The sequence below is a fragment of the Phocoena sinus genome, chromosome 15, assembly GCF_008692025.1.
Source record: "Phocoena sinus isolate mPhoSin1 chromosome 15, mPhoSin1.pri, whole genome shotgun sequence".
Classification (NCBI taxonomy): Eukaryota; Metazoa; Chordata; class Mammalia; order Artiodactyla; family Phocoenidae; genus Phocoena; species Phocoena sinus.
Genome location: NC_045777.1, coordinates 739,479 through 764,238, shown reverse-complemented (window position 1 = coordinate 764,238; position 24,760 = coordinate 739,479). Strand labels below are relative to the sequence as shown.

The 24,760-nt window shown below is 63.5% G+C and overlaps 2 protein-coding genes across 2 annotated transcripts; one reads left to right on the top strand and one right to left on the bottom strand.

Moving 5' to 3' along the window:
• The first annotated feature begins 1,173 nt into the window (after nt 1-1,173).
• On the top strand, nt 1,174-4,987 carry BIRC7 (baculoviral IAP repeat containing 7). The gene is made up of 7 exons (XM_032604550.1): nt 1,174-1,675; nt 2,542-2,641; nt 2,965-3,046; nt 3,131-3,197; nt 3,995-4,198; nt 4,509-4,580; nt 4,683-4,987. The coding sequence occupies exons 1-7, from the start codon at nt 1,174-1,176 to the stop codon at nt 4,985-4,987; spliced, it is 1,332 nt and encodes a 443-aa protein (XP_032460441.1).
• A 1,690-nt stretch (nt 4,988-6,677) lies between these two features.
• NKAIN4 (sodium/potassium transporting ATPase interacting 4) lies at nt 6,678-20,479 on the bottom strand. Its single transcript, XM_032604548.1, has 7 exons — nt 20,426-20,479; nt 15,318-15,455; nt 14,277-14,357; nt 13,016-13,210; nt 9,059-9,119; nt 7,895-7,979; nt 6,678-6,759 (listed from the first exon to the last, which is right to left on the bottom strand). The coding sequence occupies exons 1-7, from the start codon at nt 20,477-20,479 to the stop codon at nt 6,678-6,680; spliced, it is 696 nt and encodes a 231-aa protein (XP_032460439.1).
• Nucleotides 20,480-24,760: the final 4,281 nt, after the last annotated feature.

The following is a 24,760-nucleotide window of genomic DNA, read 5'->3' as shown; positions in this document are numbered from 1 at the left end:
GGCTGTGGGGGCAGGCCACCCGTCCGGTCTTCCTCTTCGTCCCTTCCACCCCAGAGCCCTCTGTCTTAGGGACCCTGCTCTGCCCACTGGGGTTACAGCCCTCCACCTCCTTCCCTAACTGTTGGGTTTGGGGGCGCTGGGGCCCCTGGGCTTGGGCTGATTGGCAGACCTGTGGCTGTGACCAGGCTTGAGGGCAGCCTGTCCAGGGAAGGGGGTACCCATATGGCCAGGGACTCGGGCTGGGGCCTGGAGCAGCCCCGGGACCCCCAGACCAGGAGCCAGGGCACCCTGGGCTGGTTGGGCTGCACACCTAGCAAGGAGGGGGTGGCAGGGGGTCCAGACCTGGGGAGGGGGGCCAGCTCTAGGCACCTGATGGAGCGTCAGGTACAGGGAGCTGGAATTGTGGACATGCCCCAAAAGTCCCTGGCGTCTGGGTTACAGCACCTCAGGGAGTCTAGTTCAAGTGGGAAGATCGACCTCACCACATGTGGCTCCACCTTCTGGGCCCCTGGGACGCTGAGGCCGAGGGAGGGGACAGAATCTTCAAGGCCGGAGGGCAGGAGCTGCTCCAGGGCCCGCTGAGGGCCTGCTACTCCCGCCCAGCTGGACGCAGGGATGACTCAAGCCCCTTTCAGCTCCAGGGTTCGGAGCATGAGAACATCCAGGGGAACCAGTCCAGGGCATAGGCCCAGCCCTTCACTACGCACCCCTGCATCCTCGGCGGACCCACGTCATCCCTGTAGAGGGAGCTGCCCTCCCACCGCCGGGCAGCACTGCCTGTGTAGTTCAGATCACCTGGAACCTTCTGCTTTCAGAGGCCCCCCTGGCACGCCGCCCAGGAGCTTGGAGCTGACGGAGAGCATCACCCACCCCTCCTCCCCTCCCCCTCCCCTCCCCCCATCAAGGTCCCAGAGCCAGTACCAGCCCTCTGCTGCCTTGGGTGGGTCTCCATGCTCCGGCCCCTCCCCTCGTGCCAAGGGACCCCGCCTTCCCCGGTAGAGCAGAGTGAGAGCCGCAGCCCTCAGTGGCCCCAGAGCCCTGTGACACTCCATCTGCAGTGAGCATGTGACACAGGCTGCCACGCTGGCCCTTCCAGAAAGTGGTGGGCCCCAGCGGCCCCCACCCCCAGTCCCCTGGCTGCTCCCCCACCCAGGGCATCTAGGGGGCAGGACCATGCCTGCCCAGCCACTGTTGTCCCCAGGCAGGGCCCAGGGGTCAGGAGCCCTGGGGAGGCTGGCTGAGCACATTCCAGAACCAGCTGCCCAGGGGCCCATCCCTGCCACAGAACTTGTCACGGCTGCTGTCTTCTCTATGGGGTCCGAGGACGGGACCAAGTGCTGGTGCTGTGGCCTGGAGCCCAGCCGCCGTGCAGCTGGCAGCCGCCCTGCTTGGGGGCACCTCCGACCCCACTCTCCGTGCGGCCACCTTCAGGGCCAGCACTGTGACAGTGCCCTGTCCTGGGGAGGCCAGGACCACACGGACGGGCAGATCCTGGGCCAGCTGCGCCCCCTGGCAGAGGAGGAGGAGGAATACGGGGCCGGGGATGCCCCATCCGCCAGGCCCGCCTTCCCGGGGATGGGCTCCGAGGAGCTGCGGCTGGCCTCCTTCTGTGACTGGCCACTGAGCGCCGTGGTGTCGCCGGAGCTGCTGGCCGCCGCCGGCTTCTTCCACACCGGTGAGTCCCAGGGGCCTGGGCGCCACTGCAGATCCTTCTGGACTGGGCTCTACCTTCTCCACGGCCTCTGCCCCCGGGACAGGGAGGGTCCCCACAGCCCTTCCATGCCTGCCCCCCGCCCTGCAGTCTCTCCTGTGCTTCCGACCTACACGCGCACCTGGGGAGAGGCCAGACCAGCACGGGACAGTTGGACCCTGGGCTGGGGGGACAGTGATGGGACGGGGGAGGCAGGAGGAGGAGAAGGGGGTATGCGGGCACCGACAGGGCCCCCGGGAGTCCAGGGATAGGCTCTTGGAGGGCTGGTAGTGGGATGTGCCTGTAGCAGCCCCTGATCTGTGGTCTGTGCACCAAATCTGTTGATCGTAGGGGGTGAGGCAGGGGTGAGGGTCTCGGAGGTACAGAGATGAGGGTCCACATCCCCCGGTGGAGTCGTGAGCCCCGAAGACCAAGCCTGGCAGCAGACAGCTCCCCTTCTTTCCATCGCTGGGAATCCATCCTGAGGAGGGGGCATCTGGGGCAGAGGTGCGGGGTGCGAGGCAACAGGGCTCTGCCCCCACCTTTCCATACATACTGTGGACACCCCCTGCATCCCTTTCCCCAACGTGCACCTCGATCCTGGCAAGTACCCAGACATCATTACCCCTATTCCACTGTCGAGAAAATGGGGTACACGTGAATTCTGAGGAGAACGCTGGGCAAAGGGGTGGCAGAGGCCAGTGGGAGCCTGCAAGGCTCACGAGCAACCCCAGAGAGCTCCTGCCTCAGAAGGAAAGGCCACCTGGGAGCGCCCAGCCCTGGCCTTGGGGAACACACAGGCTGTGCAAGGGGCCAGGTGAGGTCAGGACCAGTGTCTTGACTCCATCCAGGCCAGCAGGACAAGGTGAGGTGTTTCTTCTGCTACGGGGGTCTGCAGAGCTGGGAGCAAGGCGACGACCCCTGGACCGAGCATGCCAGGTGGTTCCCCAGGTACGGGCTCTGCGGGCCAGCCTCCCTTCCCCAGTGCCGGGGGTGTCGAGTCTCAGGGACCGGGGTCGGGGGGACTCTGTGGGGACGGCGCTTCTGCTATTTCTCCCTTGATGTTCAAGGGTCTGTCTCCAAAACAGCTTCCCAGCAAGCGCCCACCACCCCGGAGCCCCAGCTGCCCCCACAGGGGTGGGGTAAGTGGGGGCAAAAGGTGGGACCCCGGCCCAAGGGGTCCACGGGGCCAGACCTGGCCGGTGCGGGGTGTCCTCTGACAGCCCCAGTCCACTGCCCACTGCCCACGGGGCTTCCGAACTCGCTTTCCTCAGGTGTGAGTTCCTGCTCCGGACAAAAGGAAGGGACTTTGTCTGCAGGGTCCAGGAGTCTTGTTGCCGCATGCCGGGCTCCTGGGTGAGTTCTGCCTGCCCTAGGGCTCTGGGGGGGTGGTGGCGAGGGTCCCCCCGACCCCTGCTCCTCCGCCTACTTGGGGCACAGGTATTCTCTGGCTCCTTCCAGGACCGTTCAGAGGAACCAGAAGACGCAGGTCCCACCACTCCCTCAGGTGAGCCGGGACACGCAGCCTGAGCTTGGCTCCCTGGGGCACCTCCCTCCTGCACTGTGGCCGAGCCGTTGGGTATCCCCCCTACAGAACATTAGGGAGAGTGAAGGGTGCTGCCTGGGCTTGCTTCACGGGGGGCTTCACACAGGCACTGCGTGTGTGTCCGGGGCTCCAGGGAGGCCAAAGGCATCCCCTGCTACCCCTGAGCTGGCCGCTGTGTGCACAGCCAACCCCGAGGCTGGCACGGGGGCGTGGGCGGGAGAGGCTGCCGTGCACTGGGCGGCCTCTGCCGGGGCGGCAGCCAACCACACGCGAGAGCCGACCGGCCTCCATCCCCAGCACAGAGGGGCCGGCGGCACGGAGCTCTGCTCTCCATCGTGCCGGGCGGGGGGGTGGGCGGGGACAGGGTCTGAGGGGCTCCAGGGTTCAGGTCCCGACTGTGCTCTCTGAGCCTCAGTGCCCTGAGCTGTGAAATGGGGCTGGTGCCAGCCTCGACTGGGATGAAACAGGGGTCTGTGTGTCGCCCCGGGAGCAGCGCCTGGCACGTAGTCGGGTTCTGTCCATGGCTGCTTTGGTGATCAGGTTTCCATCTTCCCGGTGTGGCGGCACCTCTGACACAGGCCCTGGGAACAGAGCCCTGACTCGGACATGGATGGAGTGGCTGTGATGGCCACAGGGCCCCTTGTGTTGAGGTGGCCCTGGTGACATGCCACAGTGGCGGGCCGCTGCCTCTCTGCTGGGACCCCGAGGCCCTGGCCCCTGACTGCCCTCGGTCCAGCACCCCTCGCCCTGCCTTGCAGATGCCGGGGGCGACCAGCAGCGGCCCGCCTGGAGCCAGTGCCCAGCAGTGCAGGCCGTGCTCCGGATGGGCTTCGGGCGGGGCCAGGTGCAAGGGCTGCTGCAGCGTAAGTACCGCCAAGGGGTGCCGACCGGCGTGTCCACGTCGCAGCTGGTGGCCGACCTGCTCCAGGAAGAGGACGGGGGCCGGGCAGCAGGGGCCAGAGGTACCTCCACCTCTCTGGACCCCGCCCACCTCTCCTCTGGACCCCGCCCACTTCTCCCTGCTCACTGCCTCTGGGCACAGCCTTCCCTTGCCGTCCCCCCCAACCCTGGGGCCCAGCCCGCAGCGTCCAGGGCCACGGCGCGAGGGGCTGCATGGGCCGAGCGTCCTGGTGGAGAGTGGGCTCTGGGATCCTGGCGCACCGTGGGTGGGGGAGCGGGCTGGTACTAGGGCTCACCTGTGGCCTGCTGTCTCTGGCCAGGCCTCGTGTCCCCTGGGGACCTGGGCCTCAACCCTGTTCTACCTGCCCACAGCTCCTGTCCACCCAGGGCCGGAGCTGCCCACGTCCAGCAGAGAGGCCCAGTCGTCAGGCACCAGGGAGGCAGGTGAGGGTGAGGGCCCACCTGGGGTGGGGGCCAGGCCGGCCCTCCTGCATCCCGCGGTGGGGGGCGGGCACTCCCATTCTGGCCCGCCTCCCCATCGGCCAGTACAGAGGGTGGAGGTCAGGGTGTGGGGCGATGTCACATGTCCCCGCTGTGGAGACCCAGGTGGAGCCCAGGCCGAGGGGGTGCCGGTGGCTCTCGAGGCCCCAGGAGCCCGGGACGCCGGCGTGGAGAAGCAGCTGCAGCGCCTGCGGGAGGAGCGGACGTGCAGGGTGTGCTTGGACCGCGCTGTGGCCATCGTCTTCGTGCCCTGCGGCCACCTGGCCTGTGCCGAGTGCGCCCCCAGCCTGCAGCTGTGCCCCATCTGCAGGGCCCCCATCCGCAGCTGCGTGCGCACCTTCCTGTCCTAGGCCAGGTGAGCGCTCAGCCTGGACAGTGACCTCAAGCGCCGGCTCCTGAGATCCTGCTGCAGGGCCGATCCTGACAGACATTGCTAATCAACCCCATACCTTCCCCTGACGCTCAGATATTTGCTCTGAATCCTTCTCAGCACAGCACCCTGGGGGGCCACTACCACTCCGCTTAAGCGCGTTTCTGCCTTGGTTTTCCTAGCGGTCAAGGGGGATAATTCCTCCTGTCCAGCTGGGCATACATGGCAGCAGCCAGGCCAAGGGGAGGACGTCTTCGGAGGCATGTGAAGAAATGCACGATGCCCTTGTTAGGAGAAAGCGCTGGGGTCTGCCTGAGCATAAGACCGCGATGGGGATCTCAGCCTGGGATCTAAGGCCCGATGGAAATGCGTGGTGGGTGGGGGAGGGGTGCGTGACGCTCCAATGCTCATGTGGGGGCAGGAGCCGTGGCCTTCTCAGGGTTCCCAAAGGCTCTGAGCCCCAAGGTCCCTCCAAGAATCCTCCGGGGGGAGAAGTGGCAGGGAAGGGAACTCCCTGGAGGCTGAGGGTCCCCAGCCGGGGGGAGAAGCCAACTGGAGCTGCCGCTTCGGCCCTCCTCCCCACCAGGAGCTGTGAGCCCCGGCCCCATGTGGGCACCCACTCGGTGGCTTGCTGAGCACAGCTGAGCTCGCGTCCAGCACTGACCAGTCCAGCACGGAAGATGGAGCTGCAGGCGGCTTGGCGTGTGGGGTGGGGGCCACTTTCCTGTGTGTGGGTGCTTTGGAAGAGTCAAAATAAAGTGTGGGTTTTCCCTGGATGGTGCGCAGCAGCCTCTGTTTCAGAACCACCAGCCCCCTCTCCACCACCTTGCCCCAGGCATCTGTCCCACCCCCTCCCCCCCTGGCCTCACCAGTAGGGCAGGTGAGGCCAGGCCCATTCCAGGCCATTCCCACCACCCCTTACCCTTCCCCCTTTCCCTTGTTCTTATCTTTTCAGCATTTTAAGGACTTTTAGAATGGACTAGCCTTGGGCTGCTTCTGAAACTGAACTTGTAATTGTTCCCCAAGGTCCTGCATGGTAGGGAAGGTAGTCTGGAGGGCAGGTTCCTTTCTATCCTCTACTTGTGGGCACCTTGGGATACACTAGGACTGTTGCATCCCAGGGGCTCGAACAGTGCCCTCTGCTTGTCACCAGGAAGCCCTTGCCTTGTGGGCTCCTGGGCAAGCCCAGCCCTCACCCCGGGGGTCCCACCGGCCGCAGCACCTGGGGCCCTAACCCTAACTCCCACCGCGCTCAGGTGGAGGTCACCATGGGCTCACTGGACCCTCGTGGTGGGGTCACTCTTTCCCCGTCTCGCAGGGCCCTTGGCCAGCCCCCCGCCTCCCGCCCCAGCATGGGTGTGTGCAGCCCCCGGGGGTCTGGCTGCCCTGGGGAGGGCATCTGAGGGACGGGGCTCCTTGGCCAGCAGCCCCAGGCCTGCTGTAGATGGAGTGCATTCCCAGTGCTACCGGAGGCCAGGGATGAGGGTTTTTCTCATGTCTTTTTTTTTTTTTTTTTTTTAGAAAAAGGAAACAACAAACTCTTTAGAAGTTGCAGCCATCCCGGCCTGGTGCTGGCCCTGCCACTCTGGCTCACGTCCAGTCACCAGACCCTGGGGGTGCCTGCAAGGCCACGGGGGCAGGAAGGTCCACTGCCTGGAGGCTCCTCACCGTCAGCATGGGTCACCGAAGCTGGAGGTCGCGGGGGCAGGTGGGGGGCGGGATGGGTGCTCTTCACCTACGCCACCGGCCGGCCTGTGGGGCAAGGTGGGGGTGGTGAGCAGGGGCAGAGAAGCGGAGGGAAGGCGCGGTCAGCGGTCAGCGGGGCTGCTGTGCCCTCGTCCGTTGGAGAGCAAATGGGACAAAATCCAAGAAGGGGAGGGCTTCCTGGCCTTTGGGAAAGGGCGCGGGGAGGGGCCGGGCTTCTGCGAGGCCCAGCCAGGACTGGGGCTCCCCACGCAGGCAGCTGGGGGCCTTGTCCCTGCAGAGCTGACTCTGGCCGCAGACATCTCGTTGGGGGCTGGGAGCGGAGTGAGGGGCTCACCCTAGGTCCTTCTGGCTGCCCAGCTCCACGGCCAGGAGGAAAGCCCAGAGGCATGTCCAGCCTGGCCAGTTCTCCCAGCTTGTGTGCCCGGGTCATCAACTCCCATATATCCTGCCCTGGCTCAGGGATCTGAGCGAGGCCTCTCCTCCATCACGGGAGTTGGATGCCTGCTACCTCTGATGGCCCTTAGCTGACGTGGGGCCTCACTTATAGGGTAGAAGGGCTGGGGGGCTACCAAGAGGGCCAGGGTCCCCAGGGATGGCCGCAGGTGTGGCCCTGAAGGGCAGGCTTGACTCTGAGGGCCTGGGTGAGACGGAGGAAGCACAGCTCTACCAGGAGAAGGACCACAGCCACCTCTGCTGACCCCGACTTTCAGGAATCCATGTGGGCCAGGACCCATGGCAAAGGCCGCTTCGGAGGAGGGGGGCCAGTGGCCCAGGCACCCCCACTGAGGCCTGGGGTGGTCAGGGCCATGGACACTGCTTTTCAAGAGGGAAGAAATCTGATCCTCCAAAAGTAGGAAACCAACTCCTCAAATATCCTGCCACCGTGAGACCCAGGAAAATCGCTCTATCGCTCTCCTGGGTGGTGGCCTCTCAGCGTCCCCTCAGCCCCGACTCCCACAGACTCTGCTGGGCACGGGGGCCGAGCCCCAGAGCCTCTGCACCCCACACCCAGCCCAGAGCCGGCACGGAGCAAGTGGGAAAGTGGGGGATGGACAGACAGATGGATGATGGATGGACAGGCAGACAGACGCCTGGTGAGGTTTCCCCAAGGAGAGGAGCCTGGTGGCTATGCTACCTGGATTGGCCAGACCAGCGGGGCAGGCTCTGCGGCCGTGCTTACAGGCACGCCTGCTCCAACGAGAGGCTGGAGGGCTTTTCACTGACATGGCAGAGAGGAAATGGGTCAAATCCACCAATGAAATCAACTGAAAGAAACCAAGACCCAAATAAAACAAACCCAAACAATGGACGGGACGGCAGAGTGGAGAATATTCCCAAGTGCAAACACTCAGGAGGTGACGCAGAGGTGGGAGGGGCCGTGGGCTGCCCAGACTGGAGAGCAGAGGGTGAATTCCCGCTGGGTGCAAAGCTTCAAAGGACGCTGGCGCTCTCAGCGGGGGGCTGCCCTGTGCCCTGCTGGGCTGTCCCAATCACAGCGCCTCAAAGCTGTGTCTGCACAGCACATAGGCGGCCGGGGCTTGCTGGGCAAAGCTAACACTTTTCTGAACCCCAGTGCTGGCTCCCGTCCTAAAACGTTTTAATGTAACCAATACAGGAAGCCCCTTCTGTTTCCTCCCAGCCGGCTGTGGGCTGAGTGATGGTTTGGGGCCACCCAGCACCAGGACCGAGGGTAGCTGGGGGCTGGTCCAGGACTGAGTCTGGTCTCTGAAGGACACGTGGACCGCCTACCCCACGGCCACCTGACCTCTGGGAATAGAGGCTCCGAATTCTATTCAGATCCCAGGGAAGGCTCTGCCCACAGGAGCTGTGGGCCCCCTGGATGCGCCCAGCCCCGGCTCACCCCGGCGAGACCCCGTCTGAGCCTGGGGTGGTCAGGGCTGGCGAGGGCACCCGAGTGTTGATGCTGCAAATCAGAGGAAACGTCAACAGGGTTCACGGGAGGGGGATGTGCGAACTCCCCTCAGATGCATCCCCGCTAGCACTGGGCCTGAAGGTGCAAGGGGGCACGGGGCAGGGGGACTTTCCTCTGTAGGTCAGAGCTCAGCCTTCCGCCTGTGACATCTGTGGGGATCGTGGGGGGCAGCTCCGCAGCACAGGAGCCCTCAGACTGGAGGAGCTGGGGCACTGACCCCTGGTGCCCGCAGCCCAGGGCCTCCCCTGCCTCTGCTCAGGCCAGGACCTCCATGGCACGGGGACCCATTTAAGAGGCCAGGTCGCAGGCCTCTGTGGCCAGCCCTCAGCTTCTCTTTCCCTCCCCCACTGCCTGATGGGGCCAGCAGGTCACTAACAGCATTCTGCAGGAGGCTGGTGGCCGCACACTTACAGCCGTCCTCCTCCTCGGTGACAACGCTGGCCACGTGGCAGGCACAGATGAAGCCCACAAGCTGAAAGACATGGAGACGTCACTCAGGGTGAGGCCCCGGGAGCCACAGAAGCATCATCGTGGGACGTGGGCCCCAGCGCATCCTGACCACGCAGCCACTGCCCCTCCTGGCCTCGGTGTCCTTGTCCATAACACTGATCGAGGGGAGTGATCTGCCAGCCTCCTTAGCTCTGGAGTTCCAGGCGGCGTCCACTCCCCAGTGGGGCTGACCAAGCCCTTGCTTGAACGGGGGGATGAGATGCGGAGAGAAGCCCTGGGAGACACATGACTGCAGCCTGAAGGTCCCCCAGGCTGACCGTGCCCCCACAGGCTGACACCCCTGTGACAGCCAAGCCATCCTCCCCAGCGCCTCTCGCCGTAAGCAGACCACTGTCAGGTTTCTCCTCCTTGGAAGCCATGGTAGAGAAGCTTCGAGCCAGCCAAGCTCACGGTGTGCACAGCAGTGCAGGGGAGACAGACCGAGGGCTTGGTGCAGCGGGCAGCTCGGGGCAGAGTGGACGGGGCTGGCTGGAGCTGAGGGCTTGGCCTGGCAGATGTTCACTAGCCAGGCTCCTCAGAGCAGACTAGCCAGAGTCCTCCTCGGGCTTCAGGGCAAAGAGGACAGGCCTGCATTAAACCCCACAGATGCCCGGGCACCAGGGCCACTGCAGCAGAAAGGGCTCCAGCTGAGAGGGGGCAAGGCCGGCACTGCCCACAGCCCGGGTGATGGTAAGCATGGGGGAAGGGGGAGTTATTCCATGCATGGTGTTTACTGCATCCTCTCTGATGAGAACGAGGGGCCCAGCCCTGACCCTCTGCTGGGGCTGACAGACAATGCACAGGGCGGCCCGGAGTGGGCAGCAAAATGCATCTTGAAGCCACAGGGTCTCGTGGAAGGCCCACAGCCCCGTGTGCTCGCAGAACCCCTGGAGGGGCAGCCCCGCCCCAGCTCATCCTGGAGGGGAGCCTCTTCCACAGAAGCTGGAAACCTGATAGGTGGCCCAGGATGGCAAAGTCATGCCCTCTGGCCTCTCTCTGCCCTGTAGGTCAGCCCAGCATCCTCTGGGGCATCACCTATTGTCTTTGGTCACCCCCATAGCAAGCAGTGGTCTCGACCCTGAGGACATAGCACATAGTGAGGTTCCAGTAGTGGTGGGTCAGAGGTGCCCCACCTGCCCCTGCAGGCGCTCCCTCCACATTCCCCACCCTGCATGGTGTGGCCAGTGTCCACCAGCGCCCTCCAGCTTGGGTTGGCCCATGCGGAGCCCAGCAGGAAACTGGGGGGGGGAGGGGGAGAAGAAGGGCTCGTATCCCCCAGCCCCTTCTCTGCCAGCACAACTCCTGCCCACCTCCCTTCAGGCTGGGGTGGCAACAGCTCAGCCACGAGCCCCAGGGGAGGGGCATATCCCGTGGGGTCCCCGACACGGCACCTATGCTTAGAACAGCCCCTTCACCTGCCCCCGGGAATTAACCTAAGCCGAGTGCCTCATCACTGTCTTGCTGGGACCCTGACTGATCAGGGGAATAAGCAGAAAAGACGTTTCGTGGGGGGTACCTGCCATGGAGGAGCTGCAGCAGGTCTTCTGAGAGAGGGTGGTGGGGTCTGTCTGTGGGGCAACCACAGCCGGGGCGGGGGGCAGGGGACAGGAAGCCAGCCAGTGGTGCAGCTTTAGGGGCAAAGGGCCACGGGAAGGAGAGACTGGCCTCCCATCAGCAGTGGCAAGACCTCAGGGGGGTTACTCTCACCGAAGAACAAGCCCAACAGCCTCCCTTGACGCCCCACATGCCTTGAAGGAGGAGACGGAGCTGGAAGGGCTCGGAAGCCCGTCCTTCCAGGCGGCAGGTCGGGGGCCTCCTCTGTGCCTGTCTCCCTGCCCTTGCAAGGCAGACCTGAGCCGCCTCCCGACGCCCGAGAGCTGGCCGAGGTGCTGAAAACGCCTCCGCAGCCCCGCGCGGTGGGCGGGGCGCTGGGGGAGGCCGCCCCACCTGCCACACCTCTGCCCGACTACCGCCCCTCCCAGGCGCCCTCAGGATCCGGCCCAGCTCCTCCTTGAGGCTCTCAGACCTGCCCGTCCCGTCCCAGCTGTGCAGCCAAGGGTCTGCTGCTCCTGGACCCTCAAAAGCAAGCAGCAGAGGGCTGCCTGGTATTTAGAAGCCGGCATTTCACTGAAGACCTACTGTATAGCACAGGGAACTCTACTCGCTATTGTGTAATAACCCCTACTGGAAAAGAATCTGAAAAAGAATGGATATATGTATACGTATAACTGAACCACTTTGCTGTACATCTGAAACTGACACAGTGTTGTAAGTCAAATATACCCCAATATAAAATAAAAATATTAAAAAAAAGAGGGCTTCCCTGGTGGCGCAGTGGTTGAGAGTCCGCCTGCCGATGCAGGGGATACGGGTTCGTGCCCCGGTCCGGGAAGATCCCACATGCCGTGAAGCGGCTGGGCCCGTGAGCCATGGCCGCTGGGCCTGCGCGTCTGGAGCCTGTGCTCTGCAACAGGAGAGGCCACAGCAGTGAGAGGACCGCGTACCCCCCCCCAAAAAAAAAGAAACCCCCATCCCTGGGGATGAAGGATCAAAGTGAGGAGTCTCTGTCTCTGCCATCACGTGCAGTCAGAAACACCCAGGAGAATCCTCCTTTGTTCTTTTCCGCTTGCTTCCTGTTACCTTTTCACAGATTCTGTACGTGATTTCAGAAGCTCTGACCTGTATCCTTGGCAAGCGGTTCTTTCTCCTTTCGAGGAATGCACCCAGGTTCCCAAGTATTTTGGGAAAACCAGAGCCCTCTTTTTGCCTCAGTGAATGAGTCATGGTGGGAGAGAGAATGTCCCAGCATCCGAGGGACCGGCAGCACCCAGAATGCCCCAAAGTCTGGATTTCTGCAGGTCCTGTAAGAGCAGGAGGGGAGGGAGCCCTGGGAGCTCGAGAGGCACCCAAACTGTCACGTGTTTTCTGCCAGGGAAGGCCCTAGACCTGGCATTCAGCTTCCAACGTCAGCTGTTGGCACAGAGCATCCGTGCTATAAACCCAGCATCCAGCCGGACACGGTGCTGTTGGCCTGCGAGCACCCAAGCAGTCAGGAGCCTCCAGGTCTGACCAGCGCCCTCCAGTGGCCGCACCCGTCCTGCCCGAGCCCTGGAGTCAGCCGGGGCTGCCAGCCACTGGTCCAGCCCGCTCCGGCCCTTCCCGTCTGACCACTTCTCTGGAGCTGCAGACAAAACACCCCATGCTCGACTAAGTTTGAATTTCAGATACGGAATGAAACCATTTTTAGTATAAGTAGCTCCCAAACGTGGCATGGAACACGCTTACACTAAAACTTGCTGTTTATCTGAAATTCAAATTTCACTGGGCATCCTGTATTTTTACTTGCGGAATCTACACCCCTACTCTCTATGCCGCAGGAGCAGAAGAGGCCAGCGTGCAGGCCAGGCTGTGTCTCCCCCGCCCCTGGCCCCCACGGTCGGATTGTCGGGTATGGAAACAGACGCTCTGACTTGGAGGAGGCTGTGGAGAAGCTCCCAGGGCTCCTCCCCTGCCACGCTGCCTCCAGGGTGGGGGGTGGGGCTGCAGGAGCCTTCACCTTGATCCCCCTCACGGAGGGTCCTACCTGCCTGCCCGACCCCACTGCATCATCAGAAGTTTCAGGTTCTGTCCCCTCGGTTCATCCTCACGCCAGCCCTGGGGTTGGAATTGGTTCTCAGCCCACTTTGCGGAGTGGGTGGCCCAGGCCACACAGGTGGGGGTGGTGGTGTGGTTCCTTAACCTCTGGGCAGGGACGGTGTGAAGAGGGGCTCCCCGCCGCCTGCAGAGGACCTCCTCTGCCTCCACAGGAAAGGCTGAGACGGGGCCCACAGCAGGATGAGCCCCTCCGCCCGCCCCACCTCCCCTCCCCCCCGCACTCACCGCCACCAGGATCTGCAGAGCGCTGTGCAGGGCCTCCACGTAGCCATGCTCCAGGGTGCAGCCAATGCCTGGCACCAGGGCCTGGCTGTCCGGGGGACCCAGGCTGGCCGCCGGCTCCTTGTGCACACAGCCCGGGCCATGCTCTTGCCACCAGGAGTGGTGCCGGGAGAGGCTGAAGGTCAGGAGCCCGCTGTCCTGGGGGAGGGGGGAGGGGTGGGGGTGGGGGGGTGGGACCAGGTCAGCACCAGGGACAGAGCCAAACCCCACCCACTGCGGCCCAGATGGGCTCCCTGAGAAGCGCAAGGGGTACTCTGCCCTCCCGCCTCCCCTGCCCCAGCCCCTTGGGCTCCAGCCGTCGGGAGCAGGGGGCACTAAGGCCCTCCCAGTCGTTCCCATGTAGGGAAGGCCTCCCTGTGCTTGCCATGGGCCCTGGCTCACACCCCGTCCTCCAGGAAGGCCTCCCTGCCCAGGACAGACACCCAGGACACACTCTAACGGTGCCCTGGGCCCCTCCTTTGCATCTCAGGCCAACGCTGCCATTTCAGGTACATCTGAACTAACCTCTGTTTCCCCCACTGCTGCCCAGGTGTAGTCCCAGGAAGCAGGGGCCATCTGCTCCACTGCCCACCTGCGCCACCCCACTCCTGGCTCTTAGACTCCCCTCTGAGCTTGGGGCAAAGATGAAATACAGTGCTTTGTGTGAAGTGCCTGAACCAGCTGCACAGGCAGGCTTTGCTCACACTGATGCTCCCAGAACACGGCTTGGATGAGGTGTCCCCTCCCCTGCAGGGGGGACCCGGGGACTTTATCAGCATTTGAAGGAGTAGCCCAGAGGGTGGGCAGTGGGACGACATCCCCTCTGCCTGGCTGCCCCGGCGGTGTTCCCGCCTGCGCCCTTCTGCAAAGGCTGGTCTCTCTGCTCCTGCTCCGCAGCCCTGACTCTCCTTCCAGGTGCTGCCCAGGTTTCAGGCCCCCTCCTCCAGGAAGCCTTCCCTGTGCATCTACTACCAGCTGGAGACCACCTGCCAACCAATGCCCACAGCCCCTCATCCACCCATCAGATCACTGATCTTTCCCCAAAACTTTACTGAGTCGCTGCTATGGGCCGGGACTGTTCAGGGTGCGAGGGAGAGAACCATGAAGAGACCCGGCCTCTGCCACCATCGGGGAGCCGCGCGATAAACAAGCGAACACATCCAGTGCCCCCGGGCCCTCGCCAAGATCCCTTCCGTTTGCATGAGTTTCCCATGACTTAACTCACCTTTGAGAGGCCCCCCACTTCCAAGTAGAAGCAGATAATGGAGACGTTCCAGGTGACCCAGGCGGCCGCCCACACTGCGTACTGTGGAGACAAGAGAGGGCGGGGGAGGGGGTGGGGGGGAGGGAATGTGACTTTGCACCTCCCCCTTGGAGGACAAGGCCTCTGCAGGGTGGGGGGGCTCTGCTCCCCAAGTCTGGAGCCCAGGATGCTCCGTTTGGCGGAGGGTGTCCCTGAGCCCACCGGGAAGAGGTCCCACACTGTGCCAAAAGGGCAACAAGGATCCGGCCCCAGCAGGGCCGGGGAACACCTAGGAGATGGGGAACGGCGGGCTGGAGGGGGCCAGCACAGAGCATACTTCCCGAGCTTGGTGTCCTGTCCCAGAGGTGTCCGTGGCCCATGCCACATGAATCAATGACAAGCAAGGGCAGAGTACCCCCAAAACCCACCCCAAAGATTGCCCCCAAGAGCTGCCTGCAGCGGGGAGGGCTGCCAGCTGGTACCTGCTTTCGTCACGTTTTACTGAGACGCAGCCCCGCCCATTGTGCGGCACTGCTCAGGCTGTGTCTGGGCCATGACAGGGCTGAGTACCTTCCACGAGACTGTGCAGCCTTTACAGGAGGGTTTGCTGCAAACCCTGATCCAGACCAATTATTCTGACCTGTACTGAACGAAAATGCTACTCTGCTCGGAGCAAAACTTTCTCTACATCGTCTGAGCTTCTCCAGAGGCAGGACGGTTGGGGGCATGGGACCACGGGCAGGGAGGGGGTGCTGAGACATGCTGGGTTCCAGTTCCGCCTTGGGCCCCTGGCAGGTGCTCTGCAGCTGTTTCCCAGAAGCAACCCGGAAGCCACAATGTCCAGGTCAGAACTCAGACGTCCAGGCTGTGGGAAGGTCCGAGCCTGGGGGTCTGTGCGGCTGAAATCCGGGCCTTTCCAGGTTTTCTCATGGCTTCCAGGAAAATACTGCCACTGAAGCCCTCCATGTCGGTCATCCCGGCCCCCCTGCCCACAGGAGAAGGGCCGGAGCAGAGCGGACTCACCACCACGATGTAGCGAGGCCGGTACTGGATGGTGCCAAAGAGCCCCAGGATGACCACGACAATGTGGGTGAAGGTGGCCAGGATGGGTGCCCACTGGTAGCCCAGGAAGTCGAACACCTGCCGCTCCAGGGCGGTGACCTAGGAGCAGGGCAGGCGTGTGAGGGGCGGCGGACCCCTGGGAGCCCCAGGTCCCGCTCCTGCCTGATCGCCACCATCCAGCGCCCACTGTGGTCTCGGCCATGCAACAAAAATCTCCAAACAAGTCGATGGGCCTAGAAGCATCACCACTGGGGTGTCCCTCTTGGAACAAGCCCCCGCCCTCAGCTTCCTCACCTGCAGAATGGGAACACGGCGGCTGCTCTAAATTCGGGGGCTGCAGGGCCAAACAGCAAACGTGGGGCAGGATGGTCGAGTGGGACACTGGGCTCCTTGGGCCCCCAGATCAGCACCCTCCCCGTCTGCGGGGCTCTCTCACCGCTTTGGGGCCTCTCTTTCCAGGACGTTCCCACCGCTCCCCTGCTCTGTGGATGCCAACCCTGCAGGCTCGGCCGACAGAGGACCGACGCCAGGGGATCAGATATGCCTAAGAAACCTGCCGTTTTATACGCAGGGGAGATGGACCAGATCTGAACTTGGTCGTGACTTCAGAAAGCATTCCCTCATTCATTCATTCATTCACTCATCATGTTTGTGGGGCCGAGCTTATCACCAGGAGAAAGTACGACCGAAGCCACTGCACCCCAGATGCCATCCCATCTGTATTCACGGCAAGGAAGGTGCGGCGAACAAGGGCAGAGAGGACCAGCACATCCCAGAGGACGGTGGCAGAGAAAGGACAGCAGAGCAGCACGGCCCGTGGCTGCCCCGCACAATGTCCCCGTGGGCCACCGTGTGTCCAGCACTCATTGTCACTGCAGAGGCGAGAGAGCCATCTGGACCCAGAGCAGGTGGGCTCGGGGGCCATCCACTGAGCCCGGGGGTGGGGGGGACCCTGCAGGGCGGAGGAGGGAGGGGCGCCCCTCCCAGCAGGCAGCCTCAGGCAGGCATTGGAGAAGCCAGACTTCTCACAGCCGGGCGGGGGAGGCCACCGCATGCCCCTCCTCAGGACAGGATGGGCTGAGGCCAGCACAGCAGGGCTGGGACAGAGGGCAGTGGGCGGGACGGGGCTGCGAGGGGTAGCCTCCCTCCCACGTGGCCCCCGGCACTGAAGGACAGAGCCCAGCCAGGTGAGCCTTTGTGGACCGGCCCTGTGGTCACCAGGCCTGCTGGCCACAGAAGCCCCTACTGCAGCCCGGGTGCTCGGCCCTCCCCTGACCACCCTCCTCTCCTCTGCTCCAGGCCTGTGTCCTGGAGCCCTCACGGGACCCCCGCCAGCCCCCAGGAAACAGCTGCTGTGGTGCGTCCTGGGCATTGCCCAGCCACTGCAGTTGGCCTGGACCAGGTAATAGCTATTTCTAAGAGGTCTCGGGGAGGCGGCATTCCAAGCGTGTCCTGTGGCGGGGCTGGGGTCTGCCCTAGAAGACAGCTGGAGTGGGGAGTGGGGAGGCGGGAGCAGACCCACAACGGGGCATCCCATCAGGCAATTTCCAGCGGGATGGCGTCCCGCAGCAGGGTGGCCAGACAGGACCCCCAGGGAGAGGCGCCAGAATGCTCTTCCCCGATGGGAGGAAGCACACAGTAGGTACAGAGCCACGGCGCAGAGTGGAGACCTTGGCAGTGAGCTGGGCCAGCTTCAGGGCACGAGGATGAGCAGTCATTGAGCCCCCTCCCCAGTCCGCTGGACTGTGTCCAGGGAAGCCTGTTCCCTGGCGGGTGGGCGCCAGCAGCACCTCCAGGCCTTCAGGGACACCCCACTTCAGGGATGCCCACGCCCTTTAGACAAAGTTTGAGCTCCCCGCGTGGGCTCGGGCCCTACCACCTGCCCCTCCGCCCGCAACAGACCCTCACTGCCACGTCCCCGAGACCCTGCATCTCTCAACTCCCGGAGCCACACTCCTGCCTCACCTGGGTCCTCCGCATGCAGTTGTCTCTGCGGGAGCCCCGCCACACGCACTTCTCCCCAGGTGCCTTGCATTCTCACACGCCTGCGACTCAGTCCACTCCGTGTCAATGTCAGCAGCGCTGACCCAGGACAGCAGGAGGGTCTGTCTGTCTGTCTGTCTACAGATGTCGCCTGGGCTAGGCCACTGCCTAGCCCCGAACGAGCCTCCTCGCCCATGAGGGCTCAGCTGCCCCATCTTGGCGTGGCCCCCGGTGCCCAGAGGGGGCCTGCGCATTGAAACTCCTCAATTACAGACTTTGGGCAAGGAGACAAGCATCTGAGAGCAGAGGGCCTGCCTCTGCTGCCTCACGAGAGCCCGGCCCCGCCTGACGGGGCAGTCGTGGGCTGGTGGACTCGACCCCACGCGGGCAGTCTCCACGGAGGACAGCCACGTGGGCCCTTGGCCGCAGATGAGGGCAGGGAGGGTGGATGGGCCAAGGTCCGAGGTGGTGCAAAAGGAGGTGGTGAAAAAGGAGGGGGAGGGGCCCCACGTGAAAGGCCTACACTGTGGTGGGAAGCTCCGTGGGGCAGGGAAGAAGAGATGCACATCCACACGCACACACATGCGCACACACGTGCACACACACGCACACACGAGCACACACGTGCACGCACACAGCCCTCGGGGCAGAGCTGGCCGACAGCACCTGTTCTAGACACAGAATGAAATTTCAGTCTTAGCCCCAGGCCTCCCCTTGGTGCCCAGAAGCCCCTGACCAATGGGCAGGGACGCCTGCCCTGCTTGAAGTCGCCCGGGGTGCCATGCACGGGGCGGGGAGGCGGAGTGAGGGTGCTCCAGGTCCCCTTCCTACCCCACCCCGACCCATCACCGGCCGCCGGCACTGCCCTGGGAGGCCCAGACTCAGGGCCAGCCTGGCTGTGCCTCCCTGCTGACGTCTAAGTCTGAGGGGCGGCCCCCAGGGTCTGCTTGCCAGAGAGACCCCACAGCTGGCAGGGTGGGGCTGGTGGGGGTGTCTTTTTCGTTTCTAAGCCAAGGTACTGGAAGGCTCAGCTCTCTGCAGTGCCCCAGTGGCCTGCTCACTGGTCCCAAACCCCTCGCTGGGTCCTGGCTCCCATCAGAGCCAGGGCCCAGCCTGGGAAAGGGCCTCAGGGTGCTGCAGCTGGCTCAGAGTGGACAAACGTCACGCTGTTCTTCAGGGAGAGGGCTCTGAGATGTTCAGGCCTTTGTCCCATAGCTGGGTAACAGGAAAACTCTCACGCTTGTCAAAAAGAGAAAAGAAAGCAGAGGACTCCCCACAGGGCTTCCCCCTCGGCTCCCCCCCGCCCCGCCCCCCACAGTGACCAGAGCAGTGGGCGGCGTCAAACCTCTTCCTGCTCCGCTGCCCCCTGCGCCCGGCGGAGGAGGGACAGGTGCACGGCCGGGACAGAGGGCCGTTTGCAGCTGTCCGCTGCTCTTAGCTGTGGCCACTGGCCGCATGGGGACATAGCTCCGTCCCGGCCCTGAGGCTCGCCTGGCTGAGACTAAAGAGTCTGCAGGAAGCCCCCATCCAGGGAAACCCTGCTGCCCTCAAGCCTAGATAGCCCTTCCCCCCCAGCTGCGGCCAGATCTCCAGAGGCCTGTGGTAGGCTCATCTGTGTACCGTCCGCCACAAGACAGTGAGTGACGCCGCTGCTCCAAGGCCCGGGGTGGCTCCCTATTGCCAGTGGAGCAGCCCCTGGGCCTTCATGCCTTCTGCAGGCCCGGGCTCTCTCTCAGCCTTATCTGTCCAGCAAAACCCCCCACACCGCCCACCTCCCTCCTCACTCCCCACCACCCCTGCCCGTCGCCTGCTCCACAGGGAAGCTCCAGCAGCTCCTTCCTTCCTCCAGGCAGGCCTGTGTACCTCTGCCCCCTGCCAGCCTGGACAGAAGCCCTGCCCCCAGGCAAAGGACAGAACCCGCATCTGTGCATGGCCGTGGGTGCAGGAGGACTTCCTACTCACAGCCTCTTTGAAGCAAGCCCCTTCCTCCTCCGTGGCCCTCTAGCTCCAGAGAAAGTACCCTGTCCGCTGAGTTAGGAGCACACCCAGGGATCTTGGACAAAGCAGCATTTCCCTTTTAAGACCAGGGACCCAGGGGCTCACCAGCATCTCCTCCCCAGCCCAGGAGCCTCCACCTTTGTTTAGCCCCCACCCCCTAGGCAGCAGGAGCTCCTGAAGCTCCAAAGGCAGAACTGACACTTGGCAGAGGGATGCCCAGTCCTCCAACAAAGCTCTGCATCCAGAGGGCCCAGCTCTGCATGCAGGCCTGGACACAAAAGACAGGGAAGTACAGCCCTGAGCACGGGCTCAACCTCTTCTCCGCTCACGGACTCTCCAGGCCGGGGCAAAGGGGCGGGGCCTCCTCCTCCAGCCTGGGGCGTCAGGGGTGGGCACGGCGGGGCTCACACACCCCTACACAGACACACCGGCAGACATGCAGACAGACACACACTCCCAAATTCACAAGCACCCTGGCCACCAGGGGCTGTCAGGTCTCAGAAACTGGACTCCGCCGCTCACTCATTGCCTAGTGCTGGCTTCGGAAAGGGAACGCACACACACACACACACACACACACACACACGCACACACCCTCGCAACGCTCCTTGCGCGCAAACCCGGGGCCACACATACCTTCCGACACGTGTGGACACCGCGCGCAGCGGCGCCCCTTCCCAGCCGCGCGCACGGGACTTGGAGATCGCGGAGCCCGGCGCTCCCGCGGGAAGGGTTTTGTACCACGACAGGCACTTCCAACGGCTCCCCAGCACCTGCCACGTCTCTCCGGACCCCGCGGCCGCCCCGCCCCGCGCCCCCAGCCCGGACTCCGCGCGCGCGCGCGCACACACGGCGGGGCGCGCCGGGGCGCACGGAGGGGCCGTCGGGGTCGCACATAGGGCGCTGGCTTCCCACCCCACCCGGACGGCGGGGAACTTGGGCCGCAGAAGCGTGCGGGTCCGAGCCATGCCCAGTCGGGAGCCCCCAGGGGCTGTCGCGGACCCAGCGGGCAGGGCTGAGTGTGGGGATGGCGTCCGGATCCCCCAATGCGCTGGGACTGCCGGGCCCGAGGAGGGGTCGCCGCTCACCAGCTGGAAAGTGCAGAGGAAGATGAGCGTGCAGCGGCCGGAGCAGCAGCCCATGGTTCCGGCCCGGCCCGCGGGCGCCGCCTCTGTGAGTCTGGACCAGGTGCCACCAGCGCGCGGGACGCCCGGCGCCTGGGCCCGCAGCCCCCGCCCTTCACTTTCCCCCATTCCCGCCCCGCCAGTCCCCGGCCCCCGGCCCGCCCCACTCTGCAGCGTCCCTCCCCCCCATTGCAGGGCTCCGCCCCGCCTGGCCCGCGATCCCAGGTCCCCGAAGTCCCTGCCCCCCCGCCCCCCGCTGCAGCCCCGCCCCCGCCCCACAGACTCGAGATCACGGCCGGCCAGTTCCCACCGCGCAGCCCCAGCCAGTCCTCTGTCCCGCCCTGCTCGGCAGCCCCAGGTCCCCCAGCCCAGCCCCGCCCCTCCGAATAACAGCTGCGCAGCGTCTCTCTCCCTCTCTAGCCCGACTCGCAGCCTCTTGGGGGCTTGTGCCAGCTGGGGAGGGGGCGCGGGAGCCCTTCTTAAAGGGGCGATGGCGCAGCTTGTCAGGCGGTGCGGAGCTGGAGGGGCTGCGTGGTGGCCCCAGGGCAAACCCAGAGCTGCTGCAGACCTGCCCCATAGAGTCCAGGATAACCCCCAGGATATCCTACCCGGAGCCCCGCACCCGCACCTCCCGCGCTTGCCCCGGGCTCTCGTGTGACCCACCCACCCAACCTCCTTCCTAATGGGTCCCGGGCTCACTCCATCCCTGAGGCATCCTGGACTAGGTCAGGAGCTCTCAGGTCCCCCTGCGGGGGTGAGGACTCAAGAGGAGGAGGGGCGGGCTAGCCTACCAGGAGCTCACCTGCCCAGGCACTGCGGAGGGGCGGGGAGGTGGGGGCTGCAGGCCAGGCCAGGGTCAGGCCTGAGGGGGAGGTTCCCTGGGAGACCCTGGGCTGTAGGCAGCTTTGGGGCACGGGACCTGTGCTTGGTGGAGGGAGGGCTAGATGAAGACCTCCATGCGCAGAGGTGTGGAGGTGGGACTGAGCAAGATGTAGGGCTGATGGTGGGAGTGAGGCAGGTAAGGAGGGGGCCGGAGATGTGGGCACAGGCTGGCTTGGGCTTTACCCCACTGGTCATAGGCAGTCGCTGGGTTCTACATCAGGGTGACCCATGGTCAAGTGAGTCTCGTGCTGGGATGCGGGCTGTGGCCCTGGTCAGACCCCGGGGGGAGCAGGACCCAGAAAGAGTGGCCAGCGAGGGGCAGCCCAGCACGTGGCACTTCAGCCTTGGGCTGCGGGTCTTGGCTCCAGCAGTCCAGAACCAGAGGGTCCCAGCCCCGTGGTGACGGTGGTGACAGGGTGCCTCGAGACTAAGCAGCACCTCCAGGCAAGGGCATTTGCAGAGAGGTTGCTGGACATTGGGTCCTTGGAGCTCTGGCCACCCCGTTAACACCAGCCCCCTTCCCAGAGGAGGGACCTGAGACCAATCTCCCATGGCAACCTCAATTCCTGACCCCACTCATGTGAGTTCACAAACTACCCGGAGTTTTCCCCTCCGTGATTTTGGTTCCCCCGCGTGCATTTGCCCACCTGTGCCAGGATGCATGGCCCATGGCTGTCACCGCGCTGTCTGCAGACAGAAGCCAGACAAGCACCTGAAAAGAGAAAAGCCATTCAGAACCACGAGAGACCACTTCACACCCACCAGGATGGCTGGAATCCACAGACAGACACAGCAAGTGCTGGCCAGGACTCAGAGCAACCAGGACGTGCACACACTGCTGGTAGGGCTGTAAAACGGTGCAGCCGCCGTGGAAAACAGTCTGGCAGGTCCTCAGAGGTTAAATATGAAGTTACCATGGGACCCAGCAATTCTATTCCTAGATATTTACCGCAAAGAAACCAAAATGTCCACACAAGTGTTTCAGCGGCATTGTTTATAAGGGCCCAGAGTGGAGACAACGCAGGCATCCCTGAATGGATGGATACATTTTAAAATGTGGTCCAGCCATACAATGGAGTGTATCCAGCTATATAACAAGGTATCTAGTTACTGATACCTACTGTGCCGAGAACCAACGTTGAAAACCTTATGCGGGGGGCTTCCCTGGTGGTGCAGTGGTTGAGAGTCCGCCTGCCGATGCAGGGGACACGGGTTTGTGCCCTGGTCCGGGAAGATCCCACATGCCGCGGAGCGGCTGAGGCCATAACAGTGAGAGGCCCGTGTACCGCAAAAAAACAAACAAAAAAATTATGCGGGTGAAATAAGTCGTTGCAGGCCAGCCACTCCTCTTCAAAGCTGTCGCCAGGTGGGGGTGGAATGGGGCTAGCCTCCCCTGCTGGCACCTCCTGGAGGCCTCCTGGGCATCACCCGCTCCAGAAGGACGGGTCCTGGCGGAGGGGTTGGGGGTCAACCAGAGCCACTCGGACACTGACCTGACGTGTGGAGCTCTGCACAGGGTCAATGGCGTCCATACACCTGAGGCATGCACGCTGGGTGGCCAGGAGGGACCCCCGGGCGCAGAGCCACCCGTTGTACAGATGACAAGCCTATGACTCTCCCTAGGCCCCCTCTGCACTGAGACTTTACATAGCACTGCACTTCGTATTCCTCCTGGCAGAGGGCTACGGTTCCTGGAGGCTGAATGTTGCCAATTCTGCATTTTACATAGACCCCCAGATGGAACTCAGTGATCAGAGGCCCCCCTTGCCTGAGCCAGATCGGGGCAGCAGGAGACTGCAGTGCCATGTGAGTCATGAGCAGAGAACAGAGGTGGGCTATCTCCAGGCCCCCAGCAGGCCGTCCGAGGAGCTGGGGGACAGACGGCAGCCTGACACCTGGGCAACGCTGCCGGGTCACCAAGGTGAGGCCGGGAACGTCCACACTGCCCACAGCTGAGCATAGACAGCAAATCTGGAGGAAAGCCTGCCCCTGGGGTCTGCGGGCCGAGGTGGCACGGTCGGGGGAGGTGCCCCTGGTTTCCAGGACGCTCTGAGGGTGGGACTGAGTCCCTGGGGGAGGAGCAGTCTCACCCAGAGAAGGCCTCCAGGCAATTTGCTGTGGCAGCTGTAAGTTTACTACAAACTGGGCGGGGGTGGGGTGGGGGGTGGGGGTGGAGCTTAAAACAGCAGAAGTTTATTCTCTCCCAGTTCTGGAGGCCAGAAGTCCAAACTCAAGGTGTCGGCAGGGTCACGTTCCCTCTGGAGGCTCCGGGGCGGGACCCATCCTTGAGCCCAGCTCTCGTGGCCCAGGCGTCCCTGGGCTTGTGGCCACGTCACTCACATCTCAGTCTCCATCTTCACACGGCCTTTTCCTCTGTCTGTCCCTCCTCTTCTGTCTCCTGTAAGGACACATTGCGGCCTCACCCAGGTAATCCAGGAGAATCTCATGCGAGATCCTTAATTCAATCCCTACCGAGACCCTTTTCCCAAATAAGGTCCTGTTCACAGGTTCCAGGCAGTAGGGATGTATCCTCCGGAGGCCACCATTCAGCACTACACTTGGAGAGGCCAGATTGAGGTTTGGGGGGGGCCCCTGCACCCCTCTGCCACCCCCATCGACCCTGCAGAGCTCAGCCATCCCCGTGGCAGAAACAACAGCCGCCTCGGGGCCTGTATGGGGTCAGCTCACAGCGGGGCTAGAGGAATTTCAGCTCTGTCAAAACCTCTTGCCTACTAGAGAATGGACTTGAGGATATGGGCAGGGGGAAGGGTGAGCTGTGACAAAGTGAGAGTGGCATGGACATATATACACTACCAAACGTAAAATAGATAGCTAGTGGGAAGCAGCCGCATAGCACAGGGAGATCAGCTCGGTGCTTTGTGTCCACCTGGAGGGGTGGGATAGGGAGGGTGGGAGGGAGGGAGACGCAAGAGGGAAGAGATATGGGAACATATGTATATGTATGACTGATTCACTTTGTTATAAAGCAGAAACTAACACACCACTGTAAAGCAATTATACTCCAATAAAGATGTTAAAAGAAAAACAAAAAACCTCTTGCCGTCTCTGTTCACCCAGAGCGACGGAAACCGCCATGTGCACAGATGTTTTCAGACGAATTTGGGAGACATTTATAAGTATCAACAAACACTCCCGGAAAGATATTGGCTGAGCCCCAGAACTGCATGTGGGGGGGGCCTGACCCCTTAATCCGAACCAGATAAAAGGCACTGTGGGTCCTGTTCTTCCTTTGAAAGAGCAACAGAGCTGGACAGGCTTCAAAGGACAGAGAGCGGCCTCAGGCTCCCTGGGGTGCCTGACACAGGGGCAAACTCCCTTGGCCCAGGTGGAGGCCCCACGTGCAGACACCCCACTGGTTCTCCCAGACGGACCACAGGCCCTGTGAGGGTGCCCGTC